This window comes from Diadema setosum, chromosome 7 (assembly GCF_964275005.1).
Source record: "Diadema setosum chromosome 7, eeDiaSeto1, whole genome shotgun sequence".
Taxonomy (NCBI): domain Eukaryota; kingdom Metazoa; phylum Echinodermata; class Echinoidea; order Diadematoida; family Diadematidae; genus Diadema; species Diadema setosum.
In genome coordinates this window covers 19,884,072-19,897,417 of record NC_092691.1, presented here as the reverse complement: position 1 = coordinate 19,897,417, position 13,346 = coordinate 19,884,072, and the positions used below count along the sequence as shown (strand labels likewise).

The 13,346-nt window shown below is 37.9% G+C and overlaps 1 protein-coding gene across 1 annotated transcript; it reads right to left on the bottom strand.

Annotated features, from left to right (window-relative positions):
* Positions 1–613: 613 nt before the first annotated feature.
* LOC140230776 (DNA repair protein complementing XP-A cells homolog) lies at positions 614–7,076 on the bottom strand. Its single transcript, XM_072310915.1, has 7 exons — positions 6,880–7,076; positions 5,939–6,060; positions 5,455–5,560; positions 4,749–4,914; positions 3,832–3,949; positions 1,693–1,858; positions 614–967 (listed from the first exon to the last, which is right to left on the bottom strand). The coding sequence occupies exons 1-6, from the start codon at positions 7,059–7,061 to the stop codon at positions 1,707–1,709; spliced, it is 846 nt and encodes a 281-aa protein (XP_072167016.1). The 5' UTR covers positions 7,062–7,076; the 3' UTR covers positions 614–967; positions 1,693–1,706.
* Between the last annotated feature and the right edge of the window lie 6,270 nt (positions 7,077–13,346).

Genomic DNA, 13,346 nt, shown 5'->3' with positions numbered 1-13,346 from the left:
ATGGTAAATGGAAGACCCTGCCACTTTGACTCTGCTGATAAATGTCTCATGTATTTCAAGCAAAAGGAACCAAGTTTTTTTTTCTTCACCCCATTTGATATTCCATTCCATCATTTCACAACATTGCCTAAGCAAACTTTTATTGCTTTTGAAGAAATGGGAAAACATTGGGACCTTTTTTTTTTTCTTTTTTTTTTCTCCAAGGTAACTTTTTGGCTTATTCGACTTTGACTCACAATAACCTTACTGTAAACAACTTCTGTGCTTGATACACATGTATTGCTCCTTCCTTTGAAGACTATCCAACACATTTACCAATTCATTAGCCATTCATTTAGCACCATGCGTAAAAATATCTTTTCAGGTAGGTAGTACAAGTACACTCTCACAATTTCAGCGTATATTCAACCTTGCATACCTCAAAAAAAAAAAAAAAAAAAAAAAATCAGATTGGCCGAATATCACTTTCATTCTCTTATTTACCTCTTATTCAAATGTGAATGTAGCTTAATCAAAGTTTGGATATCTACCAAGATTACAAACTAAAAAAGATTAAGCATGCATGGGCAGCAAAGACAGCATAACAAATCTTTTGAGTTAAAGTCAACAAAGGTGGACCCTGAAGTTCATTGAAGTTAAACCCTTATCTTCAGTCCCGACTGATTGGAGGTAACCAAGGTTAACAGTACTTTACATATAACAGTGATGCAATATTTTGAGTTGTGGTCAACTGCTTCATCCAAGTCTTTGAAGGCGCTACATGGTGTTGCAAGCTTGACATGCTAGGATGTACTCTCCCACACTTGGACTCTCCATTGAAAGCTGTGAATTCTGGCTCACATCCTGCCGATTTTCCCAGGCTTGCCTCCTCATCTGTGATTGCCAATCCAGCAACACGTAAGCCAGTCTCCTCTCCTTTTTGATGACTGGTGTGACACCATTCAGCAGTGCTATTTCAAGAGCATGTCTACAAAAGTGAAAAAAGTAAGAGTGAGAAAGTGAGAAAACTAAAACCAACACAACCTGTACTTCTTAACTATCAACAGCAAGCTCTAATGAAAGAGTGAAATAGTGAAACCACATCCCCCATATTCATTAGAATTAGTGCACATGTCACTCCATATAATAGGACTTCATGAATTGCACATTTGTTCACATGCCTCTTCTTTCCGTTTATCTTTTCTTAATTGTCATTGTTCTCTAATTCCTATATCAGGCAAGACGGTTTTCTCACCAATGATTTAATCAAATACATGAAAAAAAATAATTAAGAATAGTAGGTATAACAAATAGCATGTGAATTGCAGATTTTGTTATAAACAGGCCATACAAGCTACTTGTTACAAATGCTGAGGGCCACTGGACACTCATCATTTTCATAAATTCACATCATTTCAATGGATCCATAGATATCATGCTTCTGTGATAAAATCCTTTGGATCTCAAACCTGAAATCTTTACATGTCCTACATTCTGCAGTTTCCTGCCATTTTCCTGCCTTTGCTATGCATATCAAACTGTTCATTTCGTGCAAATTTCCATTTAAGTTTTTATTCCGTTTTAACAGATTAATTTCTGAGACAGCTTTTCCTTTTGCAGACAGCTTATTAGGAAGCTGAAAAAAACCTCCACATCTTCTCAAGAAATAGTTGTCCCTCTTCTGACTGGCAACACTTCAGCATCTTTCTTCACCTTCTTTCATGGTCCTACATCTTCTCGTAGCTGACCACGTGTCCACATTCTGTGCACTTCTTACTGTACATGTCTTCCTCCTCGTCGTAAGTCTCAGCCCCATAGGTGTGCTGGTGCGTGCTGAGGTCTTTGGTCCACATGCTGGTGCGTACTGCTCTCCGTAGCTCTGGTGACAGCGAAATAACATAATTTACCTCTCTTAGCTACCAGGTAATGAGCTTTCTTTCACAAATATGTTCCCACGGATTAAGCGTTCAATCATAAGAATATTTCCTCTACAGCGGACAGCTACAATATGCTCAATTGATTTTAATATATGGAATAATAGAGGTTTAACTTAATGGGTCTTTGACTAAAAACTGTACAGAATTTTGAATTTTATATGTGACCGGCGACGACGGTTTCAGGCAAAAGTTGGAAATTTTGAAAATTCATTTTTTTACTGAATCACATTGCCCATTTCCTAAGCTTTGCATTGATACAAAACACTTGTATTCTTCGGCACTATAAGTGGGCATAGAAAGAGAAATAAGATGCACATTTTAAGATGTTAGCCTGACAAAATTGCGAGAAAACAGGCTTTGAAGATTCACCTCTTTCTCAAAGACAATGTCAGAGCGGCGATGCGAGGGGAGAATCACCCATCCGTACGATGGTGCCAATTGATGTTAAGCTCCGCCTCTAGCAACCACATCGCCTTCTGATTGGCTCACTGAGAGAGTCAAATTTCCCGGGCACCTTCCTCGGAGCTCAGCGTATGGAGCCGAAAAACAATGCGTTTCGCTCGGGTTTGTTTACAGTATGTCTTTCAAGATGGCGAATATGATAATTGCACATAGAGCTGTATGGTGTACACGTACATGTGTATTTGGTGCACGCATTACGCAATGGCATCCAGTCACGCCATGACCGTGTGCATGTCACAGGAGCGATGGCGAATCCACACATTTACAAATCACGTTTTCATTGTGGTTGATTTGTCTATATCATTGGCGACCCTTTTGAAGGCAGAAAATTGCCAGTGCTGGCAAGGGTCACGCTTCCTGTTTGTTTTGCTTTTACAAGACATGCATTGATTGCTTTGTTCGGTGGTGCTAATTAAATTAAAACAAACAAACAAACAAACACGACTCGTTAGTTTGGTGCAATCTTGACGTGTAGTATTTGAATATAATCAGTCGCATGTGACCGCTCCTTTCCTCTCATCTCCCTTCCATTGAGTCAGTCTGCTGTCATAATTTTTACTACATGTACAAGTAGACAAATTTGAGAATATCTAGTTTTCTTTTCACATGGTTATGTCATGCTACATGATTTTTGTTTCACTTCCGTTGTCGAACAATGCGGTAGAATAGTTTGGATAGAAAGCCAAACGAAGAGCACACACTACAGAGCGAGCGTATATAGATCACTATAGCAAGAACAATGGAGCATGTAATCGTGCACGAGTGGACAAAGCATTCCCCAAACGCTGCAACAGGTGTGTCCGAAAGCCGAATTATGTAAATGTATGCGACGTACCAGCCAATCGCATGCGAGACCCTGCGCCGTAGCAACGCTTGGGATATTGGCGCGGCGTTCGAAAGAAGCTCAAAACTGACGAGTGCGATCTAACATAGGGTGTGTAAAATGCAATTTTCGATAGGAAAAACTTAGTCTTATGCTGTGAAATTTAGTGTAGATGTAGAAAACATATCAAAGATTCGATTTCTGCAAAAAACCTAAATCGACAAAAATAATGGTCAAAATCTTTGTACCCCGCCTAGGAGGGAATATGCTCTTGCGACTTTTGCCTGAAACTGTTGTCGCGGGTCACATATGTTTTCACAAATCAGTGATATCTTGGTCTAATTTTTGATGAACCTCTCTATTTCTATTTGGCTACTTTACAATACATCAGAGCCCACATGAACCTGGCAGGGAATTCCACTTTTTCAGAACAATACAGTGCTGTTCAATCTTGTAACATCTTGAACCACTGAAGGAATGAAGGTGAAAAGCTCTTTGATACTTCCCTTATTTTTGTCTCTTGATTCTTAGGCTATTTCAGCATTTGTTTTACCTTGGAAAAAAAAAAACAACAACAACAACTTGATATCTCAAGAGTATATTAAGTGCAAGTTAATCTTGCAGTCATACCTTTGACCTTTTTGTCATATTTCTTCTGCTTCTGCTTCTCCCTGTTGAGAATCCTCTGTTCTCTAGCCTCCTCCAGAGATGCTTCATCTCCCCAAACTTCTAGGGCTCGCTTCTCAACCTTAATAATGAGAAGAGCATTTATATATATATATATATATATATATATATATATATATATATATATATATATCTATATATATATACCCCCATCCACACTAGAGTTTTTGTGTCAAGAAATGTCCACTGGAATGTGGATATACGTACATCTATTCTAGTGCTATATGTCTAAATGATCATACGTTGGTATGTGGTGTGAATATGCATCATTACATAACAGAGTGGTTTAAGCATTGTTTTCTATGGATATCACATATAACATGTAAATCAATCTTTCACTGACAATGAATGTGATACAAGATTTTAAGAATACTAACCACTCAACATGTCTGAAAGAAGCCCATGTTTTGGGAAAGCTCAATGCTGGTTGCCTTTTCAGCATCATTCTTCTGTGATCACAGGGACTGTTTGCCATATAAAGCAAAATTTAGCTGTCTGTCTATAGACATTAAAAGATATAACTGTTGCCACCATGTAACATAGTTTGCCATCTGGAACCATTCTGCTTTTCCTCTCCAGATGTAAATATGTTTATGGTTATTAAGAATGAACAAAAATTGTGAAAAATTGAAATACTTAAAAAGAAGAAGAAGAAGAAGAAGAAGAAGAAGAAGAAGAAGAAGAAGAAGAAGAAGAAGAAGAAGAAGAAGAAGAAGAAGAAGAAGAAGAAGAAGAAGAAGAAGAAGAAGAAGAAGAATGGCAAGTACAGCAAAATTAAAAAGGAAACATGATTATACAAACAATACACAAGCCTGTGGGAGACGAGACAACTGTCAAACTCGTTTGAAAATTAAATGCACCTGTGATTTCAGAAACAGTTTCATCTCTCCCCATCGGATGTTGTGTGGGTTTTTCCTTGTGATGAACTTGAGGGCAGGTTCCCTCTTGTCAAAGTCTGCATCCTTCATCAGGTAGGTGTTCCTCGCATCAGTCTTGGTGATGAGTTCGTGCTTCTCATCCAGATCTCTGAAGGGGAATGATGGCAGTATGCCAGATGTTTAACCTTAAACAGAGCATCTCAAATTGTGAGTGATGTTTACATTTATAAAGCAAGGTGATGTTTGCAATGGCAGGCTAAAATGTGATGGGAGCAAGGAGCTTGAAAATTTTACATGCAATATTAAAATTAATTGATCGGTCAGAAGAGGTATACTTTATTGTATAAAACTATACATAGATAATCCAATGTCACAAATGATAACCATGTTATGTTACTTCGTGTTCCAGAGGCTAGAAATGATTCTGATAATTGCAATACTGGAGAGCTCTAGCTGGGGAGAACTATGGAATTTTATCATGTGAAGATACAAAAACAAACTGTTAGTTGATGTTTGAAGAGCACACTGTTACATCTGATAACCTAGTGTTATATTACCTTTATTACTTCCATTACATTATAATGACAATGAAATATACATTCAAACCAGTTAGGGGGGTTAACAAGCTCTTTCAATCTTATCTGAAGAGCAAAATAAGGCTAAGACATGGATATTATCTGTTTCTCACTTGCACTCATCACAAACATGATGATCAAAGTGTTTGAAGAGATAGGAATCTTGAAAAGCCCGTCCACATTCATCACAGCGAAGTCCAGCTCCTCCCAGAATTGGTCCTACAACACAAAAAAAAAATGTAGACTACATTGAAGTCTGGAGTTCATTACGGTAAATCAATGTGCACAAATAAAAACAATAATGTCAATTCTTGTCTGCATTGAAGGATAAAGGAAAAATCTGTCTTCATCAGCCAATAGAAAAAAAAATGTGGCATGTGAAAGTGCAGGGGAAGAGACAAAAATCTGATTGTCATGGATTCAGCTTTGTTTACTTAGCATCTTTTACTCACAGAATTTCAGCATCTATTGTACAGAGATATCAGATTTATGTGGAACATATAAAAATATATATTTTGAAGCAAATTTGTTATCCCTGGTAACTTTCCAGAATGCTTGAAACACTCAAAATAATGTAGCAAGGTACAACCTACTTACCAGGTTCCTGAATAACCGTCACTTCTTGAGGTGTTTCATCCCCTTCCTCTAGGAGGAACCCCGCCCCAGTATCAATCACACGCCCTGTCCTTAATACTGGTTCAGACCTTCCAGATGCACCACTGCAAGAAATTCATGGGTTGACATAAACAAGGACAGTTCACTTTTCAAAGACTTTATGTGAAAAATCAGTATTTCCGAATATGTTTAAAACAGAGACACAAATGTTATAGTGAGAGAATGAGAGAGTTACAGAAAGTGTCATACAAACTACTCTTTATTGCAACTGCAGCCAATGTAATGACCAAGCACTGCACAACACCTGAAGAATAATTCTGAAGTATGAGGTTTTTCTTATAAAAAAATCAAGCTGTAGGTGACTGATGTTTGCAGTTGTGCATTTTATAAAGTCATAACAGCTCACATTCAACTTGACATTGCATCCCTACACTTGCTGCTCCCCTGTAGGGATATTTCAGCAAGTGAGGGAAGAACAATCCAAGACTCATTTTCTACCATATTCCTGCACAACTGGAGCATGAATTCAAGTCCAGGTAGCATGGGAAGACCATGCAAAGGCAAGCTGGCCTGACTCAATTATATTTGGAATTCCCAAAAAATTGTGCACAGCACACACAGAGTCAAAGAATCTCAACTGAAGTTGAAAATAACTGATGAGCATATGCTTCAGTGCACAAATTCGCTAATGGGCAATTCTATTCTAGTAGGCCTGTGCTAGTTTTCAAAGTACCCCAATGGGTAGTGAGTGAAGAGCGATTCAGTCTGGTAAACCTTGTCTCCCCACACAATCGGGTTTTTATGTACCAACGATGACAGCAGGATATACTTATACCAGGTGTCAGAAAATTAAACATGCTGTGTGTAACACTTTCAGAACATCAGTTTCATCAAGGATCGTTGAAAGCTTCTGAAATATTCACCTTTTGTCTCCTCTGCCCTCTGGATAGGGCCTGGCAGAGAGTCTTGCCTGCCTCAGCAGCAATGCTCTCTGTCGATTCCTTTCCACCTTTGCCCTCTGTGCAGCTGAAAGTTTGGATTTATTGTTTGGAGACTCATTTGAGGCAGATGAAGATGCATCATGCAGGCTGGTCTCTGGATCCATGGCAACATCACAGCCTTGGAATAGAGATGGAAAAAATGTACATAGGCTTATGAATGATATCTTTTGTATTTCTTATGTAGATTCAAAACAGAGTCTTCTAAAACAGAGTCTTCTGAGGCAGATGCATCCAAAACTGCATTAGGTCGTCTAACCACTGACTCATTGGGCATGTCTTAAGATACATGCTTCCTGGTACCCTATCTGTATGCCTCTTTGCTTCACCTACTTGGATCATGGTGGAGAGCGCATATTAAGTGGAGTCAGTGTACAGGTCATGCTTTAAAGCATTTTATTTAAAAAGTGCCAGATTCATGGTCTAACACTAGACAAGTAATACTGATAAAGCTGCTACTCTAGTGCTATAGAGAGGGCTACTGGCCTACAGCCATTACACTGGACTATTGTAAAACCAGAAATTTTTGTGTTCATTTTAATTTCTCGAATTTCACAAGTGCCACGATTACAGAATTAAAATGCTTGCAAGTGAAAGTTCTTCTTGTCTACACAAATAAAATTTTACATTTTGCCATTTATTTGATGCCTTTGAAAAGTTTGTGCCACGAAAAAGGCCATTGGCTCCTATTTGTAAATATGTCATTGTCATGTGCGAATATTTCTTGCTCTCATAATTTACACATACAGTATAAGACAGACTATCACAGACTCCCGAACAGAACGTTGTTGTGAAAGGTCAACGGTAGTGTGTGTGGTGGGTATGGGGGAACGCACAGCATACACTAACACTAAAGCTAGTATATGGGACTGAAATCATACATGTTTACAATGAAGGTTATTTATTTGTTTCAATCCGAGAAGACCAAATTTCATAGCTTCTTAACATAAGGGTCAATGAATGCAAATCTGTCTTGAGACAGATATCAAATCTGTTCTGTGAAATAACTCCTGGTAAAATAAAAGCACACATTACATACCTGTGAAACGTTAGAGCTCAACAACGCAAACGGATGAGAGGCTTGCGCAATAACGACTTGCACGAAATGAGATATGATCGAGAGAGAGGTAGATGGGTATATTTCTGTGATTTCGGCCTCAATCGTGCTCATAGGATAGGGCTCAGGGGCCGCGGAAGCGGGGGGGGGGGGGGGGGGGCTGGGGGGGGGGGTGCCTATTCTATCTTGCGTAACTGTAATGGAGCAGTTCAAATTCTCTCTCTGTCTTCACACTGTACACAGCAAATATTTCCTGGCAGATCCAGGAATTCTGTAAAGGGGGGGGGGGGGGGGCGTGACTGATATTTCTGGTGCCACTTCCGGGGTTTCATTTCATGTTTTTCCTTTTATTTCTTTTGTTTTTAATGAAAAATAAAGGGGGGGGGGCGTGCACCGCTTGCGCCCCCTCTGGATCTGCCACTGTACATGTGGAATTAAAAACATGGAAATATCAACTTGGATGCTGACATGAATACACGCAGACATTTCTGCTTTCAGTTGTGTACTCCACAATTGCAAATTTAACCACTTGCGAAATTGTCTGGAAGTCCCAATTCGCAAAACATTAGATTTGCTAAATTTCATGTGGTATATATACAGTAATCTACATACATATATCTATTTCTGCTTTCTTCTTGTGGGCTGGGTGATCTGCCCCCTTCAATCCTAAAGATTCTTGCAGATATCAGCCATTTTTAAACCATGAAATGAGTTCTTCATTGTGCATATCATAGGGTTAAGCTCTCCTATGCATGGAACCAACAGCTTTAAATCTCCTCTAAAAGACTTGGCAACACAGCTGAAAAAGTGCCTTACCAGAGGGCACTACAACTGTCAGACTGGGATTCAAACCTCATGTGTGCATGACCTGCCATCTTGTCCGCTCAGCGACTACAGATTCCATATCATATGTTTACATTTATCTATCTTTATATGAATATATACACATGTACAATGTACATGTATACACGCACACACACACACACACACACACACACACACACACACACATCTGCATAAATATGTGTGTATATATATATATATATATATATATATATATACATGTATATGCCCTTGATCCTAGCTTATGCTTACCATAAGGTGTCTTAACCTCATTGATGCATTAACTGTACCCCCTTTTTTGGCCGTCGGGGGGAAAAAAATGACAGTTCACCTAAAAGCTCAGATACTGCCATGCAACGGCTGGAGATTCTGCCGACATGTTGGTTGAACTGAGTGAAATGTTTTGGGGAGAAAACGTGTTGATTTTTGTGTCATAAGAAAGAAGGAAATACACAGTAGAATGCCTAATGAAAATGAAATTATTTCGAACATTGAACATTATCTGTACACTTTATGCAGACATTCAGCAGGAATTGGCTGTAATGGTGCATAAACCGCACCCTGAAAAAAAGTGTGGTTAATACATCATTCTCATGGCTGGTGCCATATTTTCAAAAGTGGGGGGGGGGGGGGGGAGCAGTTTATATTTCTGGTGCCACTTCCAGGTTTCTTACAAAAAAAAAAGGCCTTACCTGCGCTCCAACTTTAAGGTTTCACCTGCATGCAATAGGCAAAAGCTTCACCACTTTCTTCTCTTTTTTGTGTGTGCCATTTCCGGGATAAAAAGTGAGTTGGGGGGGGGGGGGGGGGGGGGCCCAAAGTACTCACCCCTTTCCACTGGCCCTGGTTCTTTATGGTACATTTATCTATCTCTATATAAATATATACACATAAATATGTACACACACACACACACACACACACACACACACACATACATTATTCATTAGTGTATATGTGCATTTATATATATATATATATTATATATACATAGCCATTCAAATATATATATATTTGGTTTACAAACATATATATATATATATATATGTTTGTAAACCAAATATATATATATTTGAATGGCTATGTATTTTGCGCGGCTGGTAAACGATCAGTTTGATTTGAAAATGTCTATGTCTTACTTCTTATGCATTTTATGATACATTGTTACGTCATAATTGAATTTAAGGATTTTGCGCTCATGAAGATAGCGCAAATTTGCTAGCTCAAACTCTAAGCTGACAACCAGGCGCGTTTCTTTGTTATTATTATTATTTTTCTGTGCTGAGCTTCAAATACAAATATCACTGTTATATATATATATATATATATATATATATATATATATATATATATATATATATATATATATATAACAGCAATAGGTTTCTGCTCAGAGTCCAAGAAAGTATTGATTCACAACAGTAATTCAATATGAAAACTCTGTGAGAGATGTAGTTTTGACGAATTTTCGCCCTTACAGCTTTGTCAAGTCAATGTCAGATTTTATTTTGAAGCAGATATAAATCAAAATAAAAGATGCATCGTCAGTGGTAGCACGTTCATATGAAAATGCGCACATACACAAGTAGCGCACAAGGTAGGACGTCACAAAGAAAACTAGGAAGGAAGGGAAAATACAAGAAGCGCTAATTCTTGTATTTTCCCTTCCTTCCTAGTTTTCTTTGTGACGTCCTACCTTGTGCACTACTTGTGTATGTGCGCATTTTGTTATACACGCACTACCACTGACGACGCATCTTTTATTTTGATTTATATCTGCTTCAAAATAAAATCTGCCATTGACTTGACAAAGCCCTATGGGCGAAAATTCGTCAAAACTATGTCTCTCACGGAGTTTTCATATTGAGCTACTGTTGTGAATCAATATATATATATATATATATATATATATATATATATATATATATATATATATATACATACACACAGACTAACAAATTATGAACTAACAAATTATGCTATTTTCAGCTGAGAGCATGATTGTTGTAATGAGTTAAATCATAATCAAATCATTACAAGTAGTATATCCCACGTTCGACATGAATACCTATTTTTTAATCAGAAAGAAAAAAAGATATACACAAACGCATCATAGGCATTATCGGTTTCATATATTCACATGGTTTTAATTTTCCTCCAAAATCGTCTAAAAGAACAAGAACAGTAGATGGATTTTTACCATTGATCAACACTTTACAAGAAATTTACACTGACGACTTCTACAACATCATCTCATTAACATGGAATTTTTGTCTCAGTTTGATGTACAACTTTTAATTCACTCTCTCCCTCTCATTCTATGCTATCCTCTCTCACTCTTCCTTTCATTCTCTTTCTTTCTTTCAAACCTTCATTGATTCATCTTTTCCAATGTGGAAGAAGTCACACTAGCTCCTGATCACTTTAATAGGAGAAGTGCCTACAGTGGAATAATCAGGACAAAATAAATTTTCTCTATCAGTTAAGACTTATCTTTTACTGATGCTAGTGTAATACGTTCACTCAAAAGGCATAAGGCCTGTTGCAATCTTCATCGTGAAAAAAACAGAAAACCCAATGCTATAAAAAAAGAAATGTATAAAGACTTCAGATATTGATGTCTGCTAGTATAACAAAGTGACTCATACATAGCACAAATTATAGCCACTCTTTTGTTAGGGCATTCACATGCCAGTCTTGACCTCACAAAATTAGCCTATTATGACGTGAACCTAATCTTCTCCATCCAGATATCAAGGTGAACAAATCAACATACATCTTATTCACTCTCTACAATTTTTCTGGTACAAAATTTTCTGGACATCCAATATTCAGAGAATACAAGTGTTTTGAAAGCCGTTACGTTGAGTTAGATGCACCCAGTTTTGAGTGCGTGCTGCGGGAATTTTCCAATAGCATGAGGACAGTGCGTCTATCACTGAAATTTTGTGGGGCATGTGTTTTCGAAGACACATCAAATTGATGTACCACCATGCACCGCTCCCAATAGAAAACTATCAGGGTAGAATTCCTACTCGAGATGACATAATATACAGACAGCAAAATAAGATGCCTGACTAAACACAATAAGGGGGTAAGTCCGTGGATGGGGTGTGCATAAGAATTTTAGGGATAAGTCAAGTTGTACTTTGAGATCTAATAGCACATTATGACTGCTGCTAACACTTCACAGTGAAAGTATACATACTACTTGTGCAAACCGTTGTTTCAAACTGCTAGCTTGAGCAAAATTGGCAATAGTCAAATAATTTTTGTCACTTGTGGTTAACTGTTTTGGTGTTCCCCTCAAGAATCTAATACAGAGATGAACTTCAGTCTTACGAAAAATAGGCATTAAGTACATTATCAATGCACACAGAAAGGAAGAAAAAAAAGAACAACTCTTTCTGTCACTTAATGTAACAAACATAAATTTGTGGAAATACAGTGCAGCTCATGAAAACCAGAAGAAATTACTGCTGCCCTAAGTGAAGGGTATTACATTACTGTGTGCAGCAGAGACTGATCTACCAATCTAATTCATGTATGTACACACTCAACCATGACACAGAAGCTGTAGGTGTACTGGAATTATTGGATGAAAGAATTAGGCAGGAGAAAAGACGGGCAATTATGTAAAGTAATGATATGTCATGGACAAAGCAACCAGATGTTGGTACTACTGAAATCAAAGCTGCAAAACATTTGCCTGGTGTATTTACTTTTGTACACACTGTCATCACAGAGAACTTCAAAGGGCATCATTACATTTGAGCCAAAACATTTCTTTCTTGTCTTGAGTTGGTGTGGAGATGGACTGATTGAAGCATCAGCATCATCCAATTTAAGTCCCAAGTGCAAAAGTGAAATTACTTGTAACAGGTTCACAGGATATGTTCCATGATTTCAAGATCCCAAATGTGTCCCCAAAACATTGCAACCACACGGAAAACAAACAATAACTTTGAATACAAATATGAACTTGATCATTTACCGGCTGCTACTCTGTTGCCCATTACACAGAAGCTGCAAGTAGATATGCCACAAGAATTAACATTCAACACTCGCATCTGCATGGCTCTCAGTCCATAGGCTCACACTGAATTCACTTACTACTCTAATGCTCGGTGTTGCTCAAATGTCACAGAACTCTGAAATCTGGATGATCTTCTGGGTAAATACACCATAAAATCATTCACTTGGTTCTGCCCTACTGCAGGTTTTCATACACAAATTCTATAATCCAAAATGTTATCCCTAAGCACTGAACTTGTATGAGATTGTTTTTTTTTTTTTTCTGTGTTCTAGCCTTTTTTCTCTGTTCTAGCTCTTTTTCTTGAATATTGAGACCTGCAAACCTGAGACAAGCACTAACATTATCCTTGGCATCATCTTTCCATTTGGTTGGTAGAGTGACAAAGAGCAGTACCCACATCAGTACTGCTATAGTATGGTGTTCCAACCCCTGGCGACCAGCTGATCATTGATGAGA